The following is a 19,357-nucleotide window of genomic DNA, read 5'->3' on the forward strand; positions in this document are numbered from 1 at the left end:
GAGGCGTGGCTGGGTCTGCCCTGCCAGGGACCTCCCTGCATTTCCTGAGTGGCCAGTATGACCGCACCTCCTACCTTTAATTTATTTATATATGGGACCCAGAATTTCTCCATCAGCTCATTGCGGTACTTCTTGGTAAAGTAGCCCACGTAGGAGACGAAGGCGGAGATGAGCAGGACATCTCCACACAGAGTGACCCCCTGGCCTTTGAAGTTCTGCACCGATTCAGCCCAGCGGACGTTTTCTGACGCTAATCCTCCTACCAGCCTAGGATGGGAGCTCGAGGTCAGTACGGGTAGAAGTTTGGTGGAAGCCAGAGCATTCATGAGGGCGAGCGCGAGGACCGGGCTAGGACCGCGGGAGGCACGCCGCCACCTTCCACGTCTATGAATCTCTGGTGTTTCAAATCCTTACTTGGCTCAGGGGTTCAACAATGAAAATGCTTTTGGTGAAATTTCTGGGATTAAATGCTTTAGGGAAGCAGAACTGTGCTTCCTGGAGGCACCGGGCGCACTGATGTTCCCTTCCATCTGTGCTAATGCCATCTGACCATTTGTTCATGTGCTAAAGCTGCTGCCTGGTACCACTGAGCACATGCTTTGGCTAGTGGGAAGTCCAGGTGGCAGCCACCGTGGCCACAGGATAGTGTGGCATTCAGAGGGCACCTGGCCTCCAGTGGGTGTGCTTCTCAGGCCACTGGCTCGAGGACTGGTCCCTGACCCTAGGTGGTGAACTACGAGTCTAAGAACTTTGACATCTTGTTGGGAGTATGGGTTGCCTCTGGGCCCACTGAGGTCCTTGTTCAGCATCACCTGGGGGGCCCTGACTCTTCACTTTCATTTTCTTGGCAGGTGCGGTCAAGCCCCTGCGACCCACAGCATGCGTGATGCCCGCACCCCACTGGAGGCCCATCTCATGAAGCCTGGGGATCTCCTGAGGCCCCCACATCATGCTGCAGATGACCAGTTGGTGACTGTCAGCCCCCTGGGGAGGAGAAAATGTGCCAGAAGCCACACCCCAGAACGGACTCCATCTGCTGCTTGGAGCCAGGCCCCGGGAGCTCAGTGCCAAGCAGTGAGAGGGAGCTGTGAAGCCTTGCTGTCCAGGAGGGCAGCCGCAAGCCACACGGGCTGGTGAGCGCCTGAGACGTGCTTGGTCTGAACGGAGATGTGCTCCATGTGTAAGTATACCCGGGCTCTCAAGGACTCAGAATGAAGACATGCATAAAATGTTTCATTGATCATTCTTATAGTGATCCTATACTGAGATGATCAGATTTGGGGTTAAATAAAATATATTATCAAAGTCAAAATCTGTTTCTTTGTACTGTTTTAAGGTGGCAATTGGGAAATCTAAAGTGACAGGTGTGGCTCACGTCAGCCTCCCACCGGACCACGCTGGAGTCCACACACAGCATGTGAACGGTTACACGGACCGGCCCTGAGACCACCTGGGAAGCCTGCACCCATCACCGTGGGTTACACCGGGGATCTGCCAAGATGGGCCTCTGGGGACAGTGTGACAGGCAGGTCTGGGCCACCGGGGGTTCTGCACCGCTAAGTGTCAGTTTCCTGAGGGCCACGGCACACGCCAGGGTCCACCGGGGAGCATGACTATTAGTCAGACGTAGGCAGGAGAAAGGGGCCAGCCCATCACCAGGAAGACTCCCGGGCCGAGCCCTACGCTCTCCTTAAGCTCCCAGCTCCACAGTCAAGGATGTCTACCTTATCAGGAGGTGCAGACAGTCAGGGACACCTAGATCTCAAGAGGCCCAGGACCGCGGGGCCTCCCTGAATACAGGGCATGTGCGCGATCTGAAGACCTTGTCTGAAAGTAACCCCACCTCATTAAAATAACGTCTACATCTAATCAGCATTGTCCTTTTGGCCCTGCTGTGGGCCTTGCTTAAGTACTTACGGATAAAATGCCTGGGCAAAGAGAAAAAGTATTGCGTAGAGCTGCCAATCAACCTGTCAATCACATGACGTAAGATGCAGGGCTGGACTTTGGCCATCTTTAGATAAAATAAGAGCCGACCTAACCCTCCCAGCAACGCTGCTCTGGTTCCCAGACAGCCGCTCTGCCCGTGTGCTGACGTCTACTTAATAAACTGCCCTTTGAAACCGCCCTGTCTCCTGATGGCAGTCTTCCCTCCTGGGGGGACAGTGTGCCTGCTGGGCACCTTACCGGCTCCAGGCGGAGGCCTTGGTCAGTGACGGGCAGTCTTATCGTGACCATCTTTACAAAGTGGGAGCTGAGACATCGCTGCCTCTTCCTCCAAAGGCCGTTCTGCGGGCTCGTCTCTGAGGGGACCTAAGAGACAGGCAGGCGCCTGTGGGGAGAGAGCTACCTGTTAGCCAGAGAGATCACCCTGTTGGTGGCATCAGCCTCTTGTTGGCACTTGATTTTCTCAGCTGTCGCTGTTTCGAATGCCGATGTCAGGTTGCTCAGGTTGGCATTGAGTTCCTGGAAGAGGAGGATGGAAAGGCCCTCGAATGGAGCGATGCCAGGCCTGCCAGCTCCCAAGAGGGCAGGAGCGGCCGTGTGCACCGAGGGGTGGCCACCGGCCAGGGCCTCCCGTAGAGGCAAGGGCCTCGCGGTGTGACCCGCCCCCTACATCCCACGCTGCTTAGGAATCCACAGCAGCAGGCCGCCCCAGCACCCTTTAGGCAGAGATGCCGACCAGCAGCAAGCACGAGGCTCTGGGGTTTTACTCGGGAGCGTGTGGGTGTGTGTGAGCACTCACGGCGATCCTGTTTTTGATCTGGGAGAGCTTCTCCTGCGCCTCTGCCAGCTCGGCGTTCGCCTCCTCCAAGGCCTGCCTCTTGGGGGCCACGTCACAGTAGACCTCGTAGAAACGGACAATGTTGATGCACCAGGAGCACAGGCCTGCGGCAGCCGTGGACTTGGAGCGAATGAAGTCAGGGTCAAACGTCGGGTTGCCTTGGTAGGGCCTGGAGAGGGAACAGGTGCCGGCGTGGGCTTGGTGGGCCTTGGGGCTACGCGGTAGCATCTGCCAGCTTCCAGGTCTGCAGCGGTGCTGGCGGGGGAGCACAGTGACCTGGGGGGCATCTTAGTCATTACAGAAACAAGAAGAACAAGGTGAACAGGATTCTGGCCTCTGAAGGAGAATCTGGGCGTGAAGGGAATGGGAGGAGAGATTTAAGGCCTATATTCCACATAAGGAGGGAAGCCAGCGTTTTTTTGCCCTCTCTGTCGCTGGTGCTCGATGCAGCTGGGGTTTGGAGAGGCCGCTACCGCCCAGAGGGAAGCCTGCAGAGGGGGCAGGGCCAGGGCTTCTCCCCAAGTTCCCATGTCGGGCGCTGAGCCGAGAGCTTCCCAAACGTCAGCTCCTGGTGCCCGCTCCCTCCTTGGCTGGTGCCATGGCCCCTCTTCCCCTGGGCCAGCAGGCCCGAGAGGCTGAGGGTCTCGCCCAAGGCGACCCAGCTGGGATGGGGCGGTGCTGGGATTCACCCTCAGGGAGCAGTTGGCCCGGGCTCCACGCACATGGTGCCCCTCCCACTTGCCCAGGGTGCAGAGCCTCGCTTTCCAGAACCGCCCAGTGCGGCCAAGCCTCCAAGGGTGAGACTTCATAGAGGGGCTTTGCAGGTACTGGCCTACACCGTGAAGAGGGCCCACGGATGTGTGCCAGACCCTCTAGAAACTCACCGACAGACCTGCACAAAGAATTCTGAATGGATGGTTCACAATAATTGAAAAGCCATTTGGACTTAGGTTGGGAATACAGACATCGTCTCCTCCCTCTGATTTATTTTATGCATTGTTCAGGCCGGTATTAAGATGGATTCGCATCCTTTAAGCCCAGATCAGACAGTGTGGGGTCCCGGCAGTCAAGAAGTTGGCTGGGAGACAAGGCAAAAAGTGGGGGCGGCCCGAATCGTCAACAGTGCCTGGGTGGCTAAGTTGGTTACGAGTCATTTGCGGCCAAGATTATACAACAGTTAAAAAGCAAACTGATGGAGTGTTTTAATAACATAAGAAAAAGGTGGGGCCTTTTTTGTTTGTTTTTTTTAATTTTGCCACAGTGTTAAGTAAAAAAATAAAAGCAGGACAAACTGGTGTATCTACAGTGTTATTTCAACTATGGGGAAAAAAACTTTAGAAAAAAGACTGAAAGGACATGTGCCTCACGTCGGTGGGGCCCTGGGTGGTAGGCCTGCCTGCGTCTTCCTGGCCGTTTCTCTGTTACTTTAAACTAGTCTTATGTATCAACTACTTTCCAACTGTCCATCCCTCTTCCTCAATAGGTGGGAACTAGGAGATGTTGGGGTCTCACTTGGGGTCACTGAGGTCATGGGTATGATTCTTGTTCTGAAATTGGGTTGTGGGGTATGGCCAGGCAAGCAGCCACATGAGGTGGCAAATGGCAGCTCTGGGGCCCTCACTTGTGGGGGTCTCACCAACACAAGCACACCGGGGCTTCGGGGGCGCTCCCAGAGCTGACACAGCCAACCCCGGTGGGTGCCTCTGTGGACATGGTGCATTTACATGAGCCCAGTGAAAAGAAGATAAGAATGCAGGGCAGAGCCCAGGCCAGCGAACGCTCACTGTGTGCACGCGTGTGTATATGTGTGCCCATACATGCACACGGTGCGTGTGTGCTTAGCTGCTCCTGCCCCTGGCGGCCACCGTCCTGCGGGTCTGCAGCTGCGCTGGCCACCTGGTGTCCTTGAAGGGCTGTGTGTTGTAAGGCAAGGCCCCTCCTGGGTGCTATGTGGGGTAGGGACTGCCTAGACATTGAACCACACACTTCTCCACCTGCACTGGAATCCTTCAGGTCGGGGAGAGGGTGGTGAGGGGCCCCAGGAGCCGGGGCCATGCTTGGCCTCGACCCCGGCCTCAGGAGCAGCCAGATTTGCCCAGGCTGCCACCGCTGTCTTTGGGGGTCCACCTTGCCCCATGTGGCCCAAGACCCTGCCCACCTCCGGCAATCCCAGGCTTCCTTTGGGAGCGCAGATCCCTAGGCCAGGGCTGGGTGGGAGAGGATTCTGGGACCGCCTAGCTGTGGCGGAACGCACCCCCCATTGGCTGAGCAGACTCACTTAAACGCCTTCAGGCAGGCCTCCGGGATGTGCTCCTTGTCAAACTTTTTCAAGGAGTCCAGGAAGGCGTCTACTTTGCCCATCATGATTTTTGCAGCTTTCCAGCTCTTGTCCTTGGGGATCTTGCCCCTGGGCGCAGTCAGGATCATGACTGCGGCCGTGACGTTGACCACGGCTTCCGGAGGGGACCCAAAGGACTTTAGCTCCGTCAGGTTGTTCTGCAAACGGCAGGCAGGAGGGCCTGAAAGGGGCTGCAGTCCTCCAGGGAAGCCGCCGCCAGCACTGCCCCTTGAACAGACTGCCCCACGTTTCCCCTGACCCAGGCGGCCGGGCGCTTTCCTTATCTCACCTTATTCAGTGTGTCCAGAGCTTCCTGTGCGGCCAGCAGGGCCGGCTCTGCCTTGGCCAGGTCCGTTTCACAAGCCTTTTGCTTCTCAGTGACGTTCTGGAAGTAAGCCCGACAGGAAAGGTCAATGCAGGTGGGCGTCTGGGTGGTGCGTGTGTAGGGGCAGCACTGGGCAGGGGCGAGGGAGCACGCAGGGCTGCGGAGGGGTGCCCAGGGGGTCTGAGCTCCGCAAAGAGGCCACACCTCCCTCTTTCTCGTCCCTGCGCTCAACTCTCAGGCGGGGTTGGCAGGCTTGGGATTTTGGAACGGGGGCTCTTCCTTCTGTTGGCCCGGCTTCCAGGGCTAGAGAGACACCGCGGGGCCACACAGACCACACCGTGGCTCTGCGGCCTGACTGGCTCTGGTGTCACTGCGCAGTGCCTTCAGAGTGGAGCACTGCAGTGGTATAGCTCACCCTCCCCTGACAACACCCTCATCGCGCAGGCACCCTGTCTCTCTCTGGGTCAGGGTGAGCCCTGGGCCTGTGCGGCAGAGACCAGCAGACGCTTGGAACCTACCAATGAGGAACAGCACGTGCATGACACTAGAAGGGGGGAGAAGCTAGTAGGGGCTGGGACTTTGCTGGGCAGGGAGGAGGGACAGAAAGGACAGGGCCTTTCTGAAAGAACCTCACAAAGAATCCCAATCCAACCCTACTTCAGGGACAGTGTGGGACATGACTGAGGGAGCAGGCGTGTGGAAGGCGTTGATCCGGCTGGGTGCTGGGGCAGCCCCTGAGCGGGCCGTTTCTGGGTGCAGGGGTTGGAGAGGGGCAGGTGCGCAGACGTAAGAGCTGCCTGTGGGCATCGGACAGCTGGTCACAGAGGCCAGGGTTGGGGTGCAGGTTCTGGCTTGGATCCTGACTGGGCCCCTTGCTAGTTGTGAGCCCCAGGTATGTTGCCGATGCCCCAGCCTGTGTGCTCATCTGCCTCCAGGGACTGTAGTTGTGCAGGTCATCCCGAGGGATGGAGAGCTCCTGGCCGCCCATCTGACCCAAGCACAGTCCCACTGGCACGGCATGGGTATGCCAGGGCCCCTCATCCTGTCACTGGGGGAGGAGGCTGTGCAAGGCAGGAACGGTCTGCTACCATGCTGGCCTCCATTGCAAGAGGCAGCAGACAAGACAGGGACACTCTTGATGGCTGCACTCCTAATCAACCCTCACCATGCTCACGGGACCCCACTGCGCTCATGGGACCCCACTGCGCTCACGGGACCTCACCATGCTCATGGGACCTTGCCTTGTTCATGAAATATCAGCATCTTGTTAAAATGCAGAACTGATTCTGCAGGGCTGGGCTGGGGCCTGAGTACCTGCATTTTTACCGGCTCTCATGGTGTCCCACTGTGGCCTGGGGATGTCACTTTGGGAGTGCGGGTCCAGGATGGGCACTTCTCAAAAGGACAGCCCTCCTCTGAGCTGGGGACCGTGCACTGGGAGATGCCCCCCCTCCAGGGGCCCTGCTTGGGAGCCCTCTCGGCCTTCCAGGGCTGTGGGAGACGCTGGACGCTCAGGGGCCGCGTGCACAGCTCTCCCGAAGCCGCGCTTGTCTGGTACCTTGTTGATGACCTCCACCTTGACCTCTTCCTCGTCAGCGACGGCTTTCTCTTTGCTGACTTTCTCTGTTTCCACACCCACCACCTGTATCAGCTTGTCCGCATTCTCGTTTTTCTGCTCGAGCTCAGTCTCTTGAATCGCCAGCCTGGCTTTTAAATCGTCCACCTAGGGGAGAGACGCCAGGGATGGGTGAGCGTGGCCCGGCCAGCGTGCTGACCTCCCGTGCCGGCGGGGTGGCAGGAGGGGGCTCGGCCCCGGGACGGGCGGAGGACTCTCAGAAGGTGTGCGGGGAGCAGTGAGGCTGGGGTGGGGAGCCAGGAATTTCCGCCCATTTCTGGTGATTTCCACCACAAGGAGGCGCCTCAGCTGCTGTAACTGCCCTCACCAGGGGTGCATTCACTACCCTAGGACCGTGTCTGGAAGGTTCACTTGGGAGAAAGAAAACGGCCTGCCCGGCTGGGCTGCTGCTCGCCCCCGTCTGAGCGGCCTGTCCGGGCCGTGGCAGAACCTCGGATCCTCCCGGTTCTGTCTTCCGTGGGCACCCCTGCTGCCGTGCCCCCCCCCCCACACGCCCCCAGAGGGGTGGCCCTCACTGTGCAGTGCCTCCTGTGGCTGGGGCAGGCCGTGGGGCTGGGGCCCAGCCGGCCTCCCTAGAGCCGGGGTCCAGGCCCAGGCCCCCTTGGGGCAGGCGTGCTGGGCCGGGGGACCAGAGCCTTCGCGGGTGGGTCGGAGGCTGAAGAGAAGCTTCTGCTGCTCGCCAGGCTGCCTTTGAGATGCCGTCTGCAGGCAGCAAGGACGGAGCCAAGATTCCATGTGGAACATCAAAAGCCAAGCAGGAAACCTAGAGAGCCGCCCCCCGTGAAGCCAAGAATGGCGGCGGACGTCCCTCCTCCGGACCCCACAGGGCAGGGCCTCGGTTCTGCGTCTGACTGGCCACAGAGCCCTCCCACCACAGCGACAGCGTTCCCAGGGGGTCTGAACCTATTTTGTGGATTAAGCCCGTGCCCTCTGTCTGGTTTCAGGGTGGACATTTCTCCCAGGCAGGGAACGTGTTCACCATACTTAGTCTCACACACGTGGGAGAAGGTTCCAGAACCGCTCGTCTTTCCTACCTGAGAAGCTGTGCTCTGCAGTTTCATCAGGCCATTTTCCAGCCTCTCGATTTTGGCGACCAGCTCCGTTCTCTTCTTGGCCAGCAGGTTCTGGTAAAGTTTGATCTGCTCCAGAAAGGTCTTGGGGGTGGTATAGTTGTAGCGCCTCTCGGTGGCCAGGTACACCCGGGACATCTCGTTGACCGTTGTGTGCACGTATGACATGAAGAGGCTGATGGAGGCCTTGACTTCTGGCTACAAAGTCAAGATGGATCTCCTCATTCCCTGTTCCCCGTGGGCACAACCCCATTCCTGCAGGGCCCTGGCCTCCCCCTGGGGGCGCCCAGGGGAAGAGGAGGCTGTTGGCCACACTGAATCAGCAAGGTGGAGCTTCCTGTCCTCATCGGGGACCCTGGCTGAGAGGCACCCTCTAGCTCAACGTCAGCAGTTCAACTGTCAGATGAGGCTTGGGACAGCAGCGTCCCCAGAGGCTGTCACGGACCTGGTGACACTGCACCGTGTGGGGTTGGCACCAGGCAGGGCCACAGCGGAACCAATTACTGTTACTATGTCTGACTCACACATACTTACACGTTTGCGCAGCTGGGAAGGTGCAGGGCCTGACAACAGGTCTGCACAGCCCAGGTGACTGAGCATTTCTTGTGCGTTTCCCAGGCTGGGCCCTGGAGATTAGTGACTCCTTCCCCAGGCGGGGGTCTGGGCCCCGACCATGGCCTGCCCCACCTATCCCAGCTAGACCCGGGGCGCTCCACCCCAGGAATCATCCAGGCAGTATTCATTTTGATTCAGATTGACCTGGAAATGTGTTCATCCAACACACGCTCCCTTGGCATCTGCCTGTGGCCCTGGCTGGTGCCATTCCCCAGTCTCAGGGGGCCTCTGTCTTGGGGGCTGGAAACCTACGTCTGTGCCCTCCCCGTCCCCAGGCAAAACACTGTAAGGGCAGCATTCTAACAATGACAAGGGGAGGGCGTTATCTTCAAAACGGGGGAAAAGTTAATTTCAGGTTATTTTATCCTGCCTCATAGCTGAATATGTGCTCAAAGTAAATGAACCGTGGTGACAGAACGATTCATTCTAGAGCTGCTGAACACTTGTGTTGGCCTGGTCAGGGTCAGTCATTTCAGGGCTGGCCGTTAGCTCAAACAGTGGTCACAGACGCCTCCTTTCAATAAAAAGAAGACGCTGAAAGCAGAGGCGATACATCACCTGTCACACTTGCCGTGCTCTATAAAGAGGGCAGGTCAGAGGTGAGGGGGCAGCTCTGGGCAGAGCCCCCGTGAGGGGAAAAAGCGTGCGCCCCCGTATACACTTACCAAAGCGAATACCAAGACTTCGGTCAGCCTATCAGGGACTTCATTTAAGCCCACGTCGCCCGTTTGCTCACCAGCATCCATGCTTCAGAACCGGCCCTTCAAGGCAGCGGCCACATGGGCCGGGAACCTGAGCTGACGGACAAACCGGTACCCCCGGCACAGTGACACAGGGCGGAGCCCCACAGACAGCAGCCTGCCTTTGTTTACAGTTGATATTTTGTTCACTGTTCATGTTTTAGTATTCGTTTTGTTTTTAAAACACTGGAGTGAATACATCGCTAATCCTGGTTACTGATTTTACACACTCCTATTCCCCTTAAATATTGCAGCAAAGGCCAGTGCCCCACCTGCCTCACCCTAATCCTGCCCTGCAGGCAGATGGTCTGGGAAGCGCCTCCCGGGCAGCTGGTCCTCCACTCTGTGGGTGCTGAGGAAGCTGTGCCCCAAGACTCACCTGAATCCCCTCGGTTTCCTGGAGGAAGCGCGCGCTGACGGACACCAGGGCGTCTTCCGGCCACTCATGGAACCAGTTGATGGCTGTGCAGTTGACCACGGCAGGGAATTTCCTTGCCCGCACGCGCAGGACAGAGCCCACGGGGGAGAAGCACAGAATCACCTAGATGAGGGACACAGAAGAGCCACTCATGGGGGACAGTCGTCGTGCTGAGGCTAAATCTCGCTGTGGCAGAAAACTCCTTTAGAAGGAAAAGTCATCCGCACAGTCCCGTCTGCAGATGTCTTGGGAGTGCATTCCTGGCTCTGGGTTTGTGGTGTGGCCATTGCATCACACCGATGAATGCTCAGCTGACGTCACATCTTATTAGGGGTGGCAGAGCATGGGGCAAGCCCAAGCCTTCTTGACATGGTCCCCACAAAGTGGGGGGAGAAGGGCTGGATGAAGGCTGGATGGGGAACAGGCAACCTTGCTGGGCCGATGAGACCCAAGAACAGGGAGGCCTGCAGAGCCCTGGGGACGCAGAGCCTCCTCCAGGCCCCCGGGACAGCGGCCGGTCCCCAGACAGGCCAGGGCCCCCTGGGACCCAAACTGCAGGAGGTGCTGTGGAGGCAGGCCCTGGTGCCCCTCTTGCTGGGCAGGGACGCCCTCCTCACAGACGCCTCAGCCTCCTGTCTTCCTCCTCGTCGCAGAGACCCTTCCCTCTGGTGGCTCGCTGCGCGTGGGCATCCCACGGAAGAGCCTCCATCCGGGCACACCCTTGGCCCCCACATGACACTTGCTGATTGGATTCTGCACCCCAGACTGGGGCGATGAGGAGGAAGTGTTTTATTTGCATCAAGCAGGGGAGAGATGATGGCCGGCAGGTGCCCAGCAGAGCTCTGGGCTGGGCCTCTTGATGGGCAGTGCCACCGGGCCAGGGGACAGCTGCCCTTACTGGGTGCCGCTGAGGAAAGGCGCCAACGTGCTCTCGGTCTAAGAGGGTTGCTCAGTCTGCTCTCCCCAAGAGGGACTGGAAGGTAAGCCGTGCTCATCTCTTTAAACCTGCTGTGTTGAGGGGGATGTTGCATGTAAAACACTTGTGGCCACAAGATGCCCTGAGCGGCCACAGCCCTCCGGCGGCCCGGGGTGCTCTCCTAATGGGCTTCGGTGCCTGGGGAACAGCCCCCGAGTCCACACAGAGTAGAGACCGGAACCCTGGGGGGTACCAAGGCCCGTGCTGGCCCGGGACCCGCAAACGCTCAGGTGCTCACCTTGAGCTGCCTGCGCACTTTGTCAATGAAGAACTTCCAGCACGCCTCCCGCGTGTCGGGCATGCCGAGAGACTTCACCTGTGGCCGCAGGGAGGCCATGATGTTCTCCACCTCGTCATCCGCAAACAGCCCTGGGATCTCCCCTGAGGCCAGCAGGTCATTGATCAGCACCAGGAACTGCTCCTCGGCCACCTGCGAGTCTGTCATCAGGAATACTGAGGGCATGTTCTTCAGCGCCGACTTTATGTACTGAGCGCCCAGGTCGAGCTGCACCCAAGAAGGACATGCTTAGAGTCCTGGGCAAGGAGACGCATTTAGAAGCATCCTCCAAAACCACCCAGGACGAGACACTGGAGGTCAACTTGCTAAGAAATGTGCAGGGTCTGCAAGAGGAGGTCCAAAACCTTGAGTGGAGAACAGTGTGCTGGTAGCAGCATTATTCATGGCAGTACAAGAGGGGGGTCAGCCCGAGGGCCCCTCAGCCGTGAACGGATGGCAAGCAGGGTCCATCCGCACCATGGAATGGCATTCTGCCTTAAATGGCAAGGATGTTCTCACACCTGGTACAACACGCATGAGCCTTGAGGGCATCATGTCGATGCAATAAGCCAGCCTCAGAACGACAATTACCGTGGGAATCCACTCAGGTGAAGTACCCAGAGGAGTCAGATTCACAGAGACAGACAGAAGGACAGTGGGTGCCAGGGGCTGGGCGAGGGGCTGGGGGGCCAGCATTTCATGGGGACAGAGCTTCTGTCTGGGACAACGAAAGAGCTCAGGAGGCGGATAGTGGGGATGGTCGCACAACGGTAAATGCACCTAACGTCACGGAGCTGTGTGGAGAATGGAACATTTTGTGTTATATATGTTTTACTGAAAAAAAAAGGAAAAAGAAAATAGGAACCTTAAATGGAGACCCTGGAAGAGGCCTTGGATAAATTCTACAACTGGGAAGAAGGACGCCCCCTCACAGTGATTCCTGAGCATGACTCCTACACGTTACTAACGGGACTAAAAACGCCCCTGGACAACATAATTGCCTGGTGATTCTGGAAGAAAAAATGGTGAATTTTTAAAAAGCATGTTACAGGGTGCTGTGAATGTTCATGTATTTGAAAAACATGCCAGTTGACATGTGTACATTGTAAACATGCATTAAAAATACATGTCAGTGTCATCCAAGTATTATGTTCCAATATGAATTTTCAGGGTTTGGGCGGTTTCCTTGTCTATAACGTCTGACGTGTCCCTGAGACCCGTAGGCCTCTGTAACTGCCTAAAGGCTTCAAAATGCCCGCTGCGGGCATCTGGGGCAGCTCGTCCTGTCCTTTGGAGGCAGCCCACCTCCCTGATGTCTCTCTATTCAGAGAGAAACATCCCCAGGGCCTCTCAGCTGGAGTTGGCTGGGGTGTAACTGGGGTCAAAAGCAAGCCTCAAATTCCATATTTTTTGACGAGCTAAAAACAAAAACAAAACAAAACAAAAGCAAGGGGGAGGCCCAGAGCTCAGGGGAACAGAGGCCGCAGGTGGGACCTGAGCAATGGCAGGCGCCCTCTTTGAGGGTCGGCAGTGCGCTGGCGTTGGGGGAGCGGCTCGGCTCCTGGCGAGCCCGCTGGTGGGGGTGCCACGCCGGAATTAGCGGCATGTGTCCATAAATTCGGAGGCTTGGTTGTATGCATGGGCCCAGTGGTCACCCCAGAGCGGGAAGGAGGACGGGGGGATGGCAGATGGGAAGCAGCTTCCAGCAGGTCCAGACCTCAGCTGCACAGTCAGGGTAACTGCTGGGGGTGTTTCGCTGCAGCAGGTGGGAGTGACCCGGTGGAGAAGCCACGCAGCTGCACCCGGTTCAGATTTCGAATCTGGTTAGACTGGCCAAGGCAAGGAGCACTGCTTGGAGAAAGCAAAGCTAATTGCTGCAGCCATCTCGTCAGAGTGGCACATTCTAGAAAGGCTGGTGGCCTGTAGAAGCCGGGGGACAGAGGTGGGTGCTCTGCTTGTGAAGGCCGCCTCCCTGCAGCCCGGCTGCCGCTCCTCCCGGGGAAGTCGTGTGTTTGCCGTGCCTCCTCCGGTGCCGCCTGTTCTGCTGTCTGGCTCTCTCCTGCGCCCCCAGGAGAGCCTGCTCCCGCCGAGAGCACAGGACCGTCCGTCAGCCGCCTCGCTGCCCTGCCCAGAACCTCTGGGTTCCTGACCCTGACCTAGGGGCCAGCCCCACCACCTTGAAGCCTGCCCTCTGCGTCTCTGCTCTGTGCGCTCCCCAGGGACGCTGTCCTGCCGCAGCCCTCTCTATTCTCTCCTATGCAGTCAACTCCACCCACCTCCTTAGGCGCCCAGGGCCTGGCCCAGAACCTCCATCTCCTGCACTTCCCACCCCCACATGTCCAACTGCACCCTGCCTGGCTGAGGGTGTCAAGGTGCTAGTCGCTGCTCAGCTGCAGATGCCATTGTCAACTCTGGACTTGTTAACTATATCTTATCCTTGTGGACGAATATGATGTTCCACTAATAACATACATCACATTCACATCTTACTGTGGAACTGTTTCTGGAGCAATTACATCTTGTTACTGTTCATGAGCCTGGCTCCCCTTACAGATGCAGAGCCCTTAAGCCCAGCTTATCTCTGTCCTTACTTCTGAATCCACAGGAGCTGCTGAATAAATGATAATGAACGTCTGGCACAAAGCCTGTCGCTGTGGGCGGAGGAGCAATGAATTTCGAGAGCACAGCCCTAGGGCCGCAGCAAAGAATACGATGCAACCATGGCAGTAAATGCAAGTTGGTTAAAAGACTAGAAACTTTTCAACAGGAAAAACTCAGTACAACTATACAGCTGCAGACGTGAGGAGGTGAGCCACCTTGTGTGCACATGGGGAAGTCTGTGAACTGACTCAGCGACGCTGAGAGCAGAAGGCCCAGAACACAGTGACTCAGGTCAGGAGCTGGGATTTGGGAGAACCTGTGTTAGGAAGACTTTTCCCTTAAAAAATACGGTTGACTGTTGACTGACCTTAAGGGAAGGGGTAGAATCCACTGGAGACAATGACGGCCAGAGCCAGATGCTTCTCCAGAGGTCGCTCTCCCTGGCACAGCCCGCTTGGCAGTGCCAGGAGAGCAGGGCTGAGAATCAGCTCATTGTCCCCACTGTCCTTCCTGGGACCCGGGCCAGCAGACCAGCTCCTCACCCCCAGAGAGTCCCGGAGCTGAGCTCTGTGAGGACCCCGAGCATCCTGCTAAAGCCGCCGGGCCAGCAGCTGCCTTGGGGCCCCAGGCCTGGCATCGTCCTGGCCTGCAGGAGCAGCCCCGGTACCAGTGCAGAGAGCCGTGCCTGGGTGACACGGTCAAGTCAATTTTGGTTTGAATCTGAGGTACTGGGATGATTTGTTCTGGACTAGCACACAGTTCCCCCGAGAGAGTGAATTTTTGGGAAAAATAAATCAATGAAAAGCCTCAGGGCCTATCTAGGGAATGGGAAACCTATTTATGCTAATGTTTATTTAATTAACTCAAAAAGCAGTTGTCCAGAATCCTGCGTCTGTCATTAGACCCCTGATAACGGTTCTGAATCATTTACAGAGCAGTACAGTGAGGGCGAGAACCCGTCTCTTTGCAGCTACTGCCGGCGTTGGCTTCACTGAGACCCTCACTCCCGTTCACCTTCATCACACGGGTGCGGGCATGAGAAACACCTCTGGTCCTTTGCTTTCTAAGATAAAGACCCCGTTGGGGGTGTCCACACCCTCCATGCTGAAGGCATCATTTTGGAAATGGGAGGGGTGAGAGCTTTCTCCGCTTCCCCTCCCCAACGGTGGCATATTGAGAGGCGATGCCTCACCTTGAGGTCTGGGATCCCGTAGCCCTTCTTGAGGGTGATCTGAAACACGTCCAGCGCGCTGATGTACGCGGCCAGGCGCGAGAGGCTCTGCTTGCCACTGCCACCCACTCCCACCAGCAGGGCGTTCCCCCGGGGGGACTCCAGGATGCGATTGATCCTGCAGATGTGAGCCACCGCGTCCTCAAACAGCACCTGGGGAGACCAGAGGGACGCCTTAGCGTCTTAGGGTGCGTGGCCTCGGCTCCTTCCCAGCACAGGATCTCATCAGGCCCCCGCAGTGTTTTCTGCGAGTCATGCAGCCCTAGTGCCGTGGAGGTGCTCCCAGTGGGAGAGGGGAGGAAATGCACGCCTGTGCCCTTTGCCCGTGCCGTCAGCTTGAGTATCGCTCACCAAGTTCATGACTGCATTGACTTCATTGTAACTGTCCAGGATGTCCACCAGGAGCTTGTTCAGATGAGCTGTGTCTGTTACTGGAAGGTATTTGGGGTCACCGATCCCTTGAGTAAAGTGGCAGAACATATTTGGTTTGGCAAATAAGAGCTCATCACCAAGATCCTGGAAACAGGAGACAAGACACTGCACTGCTGTTGTTGTCTATCGCCCTGGGCACACAGTCAACAGCAGCCTTAGCTGGCACCTCCCATCGGGGCCCCAGGACACAGGCCAAGTTTGCAGGGACCAAAATCACTGCTACCAGGGGCTCTGCAAACTCTTGGGCAAAATCCCCTGGTAGGATGGTTTGATCCCCATCACATCAGGAATGAACTGCCAAAAAAAACAAAACAATACGGGATTCTGCTAAGAAAACCCTGAACACATCAGCAGAGCACACACCCAAGTGGATAGAGGGATCTACCGAGAGGTCAATTCCTTCTCACCCAGACCCACACCCGCATGACAGAGTCACTTCATGGGACCCAACCCAGTCCCTTCCCGCCCACACCCAAGGGCCTGTCCTAAAGGGCCGGAGTTACCAGCAGCCCCAAACACTGCCCGCTTGGAGCCTTTCTGGGCTCAGCGGAGGGACGTGGTAGCTTGACTTACACCAAAGAATTTCTTGGTGGAAGCAATGGTGATTCTGCGCAGTACATCCTGGTCTTTTTTGTCGACCATTTTGTCTCCATACACTCTTTCGGCTTCATGTAGCCAGAGGCGGATGAGGTCAAGCGGCGTTTTCAGGATCTCTGCTGTGGAGAATAAGAGTCCCTTCCCCAGAAACAAGATGGTCAGCATCTTCCACTGTGTCGTGAAGGTAAGCCAAGTGCCACACACAAACCAGAAAATGGTCACTTCCCTAGGAAGTGATCCGCCAGGCTGCTGGCACAATGTCCACTTGGGGCCGGGGAAGCCACTGGTTGTCAAGGCCGTGAAAGTCCTAGAGGCTGCAGGGTGTGTCTGTGGCCTGAGGGATGTGGGGATTTCCTCCACAAGACAGGGTTAAGGGCTTCATCCTCTAACGGGGTGGGCAGTGGAGCAAGGGACAAGAGAGGCAGATCGTGGTGGGGAACCAGACCGCTGAAGCCCACAGAACAGTGGGTCACAGGCTTGGGCTCTGCAGCAGCCGGCCTGGGTCCGCTTCTGGCTCAGCCATGTACTAACCATGTGACCTGGGCAAGTTTAACAGGTGCTTATTGAGGGTCTGCTATTTTCCAGGCGGTCTTCTGGGCTCTGGGAACACAGCGGTGAGAAGGCAGACCCTGTCTTTATGGAATCTGTGTTCTAGTAGGGAGATGTAACCAGGCAAGTAAAATAGCATGGTGCTGTGAGTGACATAAACAGGACAGTGAAGTACAGTGTTGGGGGGGAGGATCAGCTGCTTGGGGAATGACATTTGAGTGGACACTTGAGCTGGGAGGAGACAGGCATGACTTAACCTTGAGCCTTAGATGCTGCTTCTGTAAAATGGGGTTATACAAGCATATTACATGCTGTATGTAGGAGAAAACAGAGGTGTAAGCGGCCAAGCCCAGTGCCTGTCCCAGACTAAACTAAATAAATGGGAGGAAACGTTACCACCACCTCCATCACCACCACCACCACCATAATCACCACAGACACCACCACGATCACACCGTCACCATCACCACCGTCGTCACCATCACCATCATCACCGCCATTAGCCCACAGGTCGCTTTGCTTTGTCTCCCGAGAGTAGCAGGGGAGGAAGGAGGGCCCCCGCCTACGGATCAGGGACGGGGCCATCAGGTGGCATGACACGGAGCTCAAAGTGCAGTACCTGGAAAATACTGGAGAGGTCCCTGAGGTTGAAGACATAATGGAACTTAATGGCCGTGGGAAGAAACGTCGCTGTGACTTTCTGATGCAGGGCTGTTACCGGAAAAAGACACATCGACCCTTACGTACTTGTAACGGCCTCGGGAAGTGTCCAGCTTTAGGGGCAGCTTCTAAAGCAAACGGGCTACGAAATGGTGACAGTTTAAGAAGTCTGTACAGCTGAAGAGGGAGGAAGCATGTGGCTCTTGACATGTAAATCCTTTCTGTTCACTGAATTAATTTCCTATCCTTGGCCTCCCCCTCAAACAATTGGATTTCACAATATCTCCTGTTGAAACACAGCATCGTTTAAAAAGTATTGACTTGAAAATGTAAATAAAGTATCTAGCAGGGGAAAATACGAAGGAGGTGCAGATCAGGAGAGGGGCCGAGGCTGGCCGGCTTACCCAGGGCCGAGGCCACCAGCTGGCTGCCCGTCCTGTGAACCGCCGTGGGGGCGGAGCAGAAGGCCAGGTGCTGGGACACGATGCTGTCGTAGATGGTCGTGAGGGCCTCCTGGCCCGGGAAGCTCACAGCAAACACGCAGAAGTGGCGCTGCCCAGGACAACCACGAGCCCTCGTCAGGAAGCTCTCGGGCACGAGCTCGTGGCCCGGGCCAGCTTTCTGGGGAGCAGACTGTAATCTCGTTGCCTAATGTCTTGTGCACATGGCCAAAGCGGACAGGTTCCCTCCTGGTGCCTCACATGTGGTAAAATCTCATCAAATACTGATTATATATGAAGCAGCCAAATTTACTTCACGCTCTCAAGAAAAATTTTGGCCGAGGCCCCAAGAGTCTGAGAGCACAGGCCTGGGTTTATATTCGAGGTCTCCATCTGCTTAGATGGTTCAGAGAGGAGGCCCTGCCTCGCTGGGGTTGCAGACACGATACAGGAGACCCCATTACATCTGAATCTCAGATGAACAAAAATTATTTTTAGTATAAGCCCGTCCCAAATATTGTATGGGACGGGCTTATACTAAACAAATATTTGTTGTTTAAATGAAATTCAGATCTGTATTTTTATTTGCTTAATCTGGCAGCCCTGTGGGGTCACGGGGAAGGCTGGCTAGCTTCTCGACACCCTCGGCCCCAGAGCTTCCTGACATATTCTGAAAGGTTAGGGAGTTCTCCGGAGAATGTCAGCCTGCGACCCTAACACCCCCAGTCAATGTTTTTACCCTCATTTACCAAAGTGAGCCTCAAACCCATGGCAGCTGACTGAAATGAAGTCTGCCCACCTGCAGTCTGGGGTCGATGGTGAAGGATCCAGAGGTGGGATTCATGCAGGCCACGTACTGACAGTTGTGGACGTCCTTCAACGTCAGCTTCTGTCTGTCGTACCTGCATGGGGGAGGCCAGTGTGAGGTCGTGCCACCAGCCTGGAGGAGCCGTCCCCGGCCCCCTACTCTGCCTTGCTAGTGACAAAAAAATAAAGACCCCAGTAAATATCGATTTTATGTGAAATAGCCGATTTACTTCATGTTCTCAAGAGAAATTTTGACATGGGAGGCCACAGAGGCTCAGAGTGCAGGTCTGGGTTTATAGTTCAGCTTTTCCATTAGCAGCACTGGGTAGGGGGTTAACCCCTCTGTTCCTCCGTAATCTCGTCTGTGCTATGGGGTCATTACGATGACTCGAAGGGCTGACACATGACAACACATGGAGCAGGATGCCTGAAATACAGCATGTGACCAGTGTTTACCACCAACCCATTATGGTTATAGTTACTGATGATTGTTATCAAATAGGCTGATTTCCTCGAAGTCAGGGCACTGACAGGGCGTCCAGGGGCTCAGATGAGTGAAAGGACGGAGGGTGGGCCCATCCTGTCACGTGCCCTTCCCTGTAGGGCATCCCACCACTGTGTACTTTTTCTGGCAGTCGCTGCCTCTTCCGGAACTCCGTGTACGCGGCACGTACTCAACCGCTGTTAGCTCCAGAGGTTCCGCCACGCTGTTAACTCTGCCCGTGGTACCTTTTGTGAACAATACTCCTTAATCATGATGCGAATCAAAGTAACCATTTTTGGCCTTCTAGTGTAAGCTCCTGAAGCTCATGTCCAAGAGGCCCTGCCCGCCCGCCCGCCCGTCCCCAGATCTCGGAGTG

General features: G+C 56.5%; 2 protein-coding genes across 5 annotated transcripts in view; one reads left to right on the top strand and one right to left on the bottom strand.

Annotated features, from left to right (window-relative positions):
* Window positions 1-2,104, top strand: part of PGS1 (phosphatidylglycerophosphate synthase 1) — a 59,357-nt gene extending 57,253 nt beyond the window's left edge. For 2 of the 4 annotated variants that reach the window (XR_008997500.1, XR_008997502.1), the window contains one exon: window positions 852-1,294. The gene's annotated coding sequence lies outside the window, so the exon portion shown is untranslated. Of the gene's footprint in view, window positions 1-851; window positions 1,295-1,336 lie in introns of those variants that run through there. The other 2 variants (XR_008997499.1, XM_057501760.1) reach the window with 2 other exon arrangements.
* Window positions 1-19,357, bottom strand: part of DNAH17 (dynein axonemal heavy chain 17) — a 108,669-nt gene that overhangs the window by 22,314 nt on the left and 66,998 nt on the right. The window contains exons 48-62 of the mRNA XM_036910419.2: window positions 18,490-18,592; window positions 17,655-17,802; window positions 17,210-17,301; window positions 16,018-16,179; window positions 15,364-15,528; window positions 14,974-15,165; window positions 11,142-11,408; window positions 9,889-10,050; window positions 8,119-8,352; window positions 7,007-7,171; window positions 5,413-5,508; window positions 5,064-5,281; window positions 2,747-2,954; window positions 2,351-2,466; window positions 75-267 (exon numbers count right to left, since the gene is read on the bottom strand). Of these exons, the coding sequence (XP_036766314.2) occupies window positions 75-267; window positions 2,351-2,466; window positions 2,747-2,954; window positions 5,064-5,281; window positions 5,413-5,508; window positions 7,007-7,171; window positions 8,119-8,352; window positions 9,889-10,050; window positions 11,142-11,408; window positions 14,974-15,165; window positions 15,364-15,528; window positions 16,018-16,179; window positions 17,210-17,301; window positions 17,655-17,802; window positions 18,490-18,592 (2,521 nt within the window). The remainder of the gene's footprint in view (window positions 1-74; window positions 268-2,350; window positions 2,467-2,746; window positions 2,955-5,063; window positions 5,282-5,412; window positions 5,509-7,006; window positions 7,172-8,118; window positions 8,353-9,888; window positions 10,051-11,141; window positions 11,409-14,973; window positions 15,166-15,363; window positions 15,529-16,017; window positions 16,180-17,209; window positions 17,302-17,654; window positions 17,803-18,489; window positions 18,593-19,357) is intronic.

This window comes from Manis pentadactyla, chromosome 4, assembly GCF_030020395.1.
Source record: "Manis pentadactyla isolate mManPen7 chromosome 4, mManPen7.hap1, whole genome shotgun sequence".
NCBI lineage: Eukaryota > Metazoa > Chordata > Mammalia > Pholidota > Manidae > Manis > Manis pentadactyla.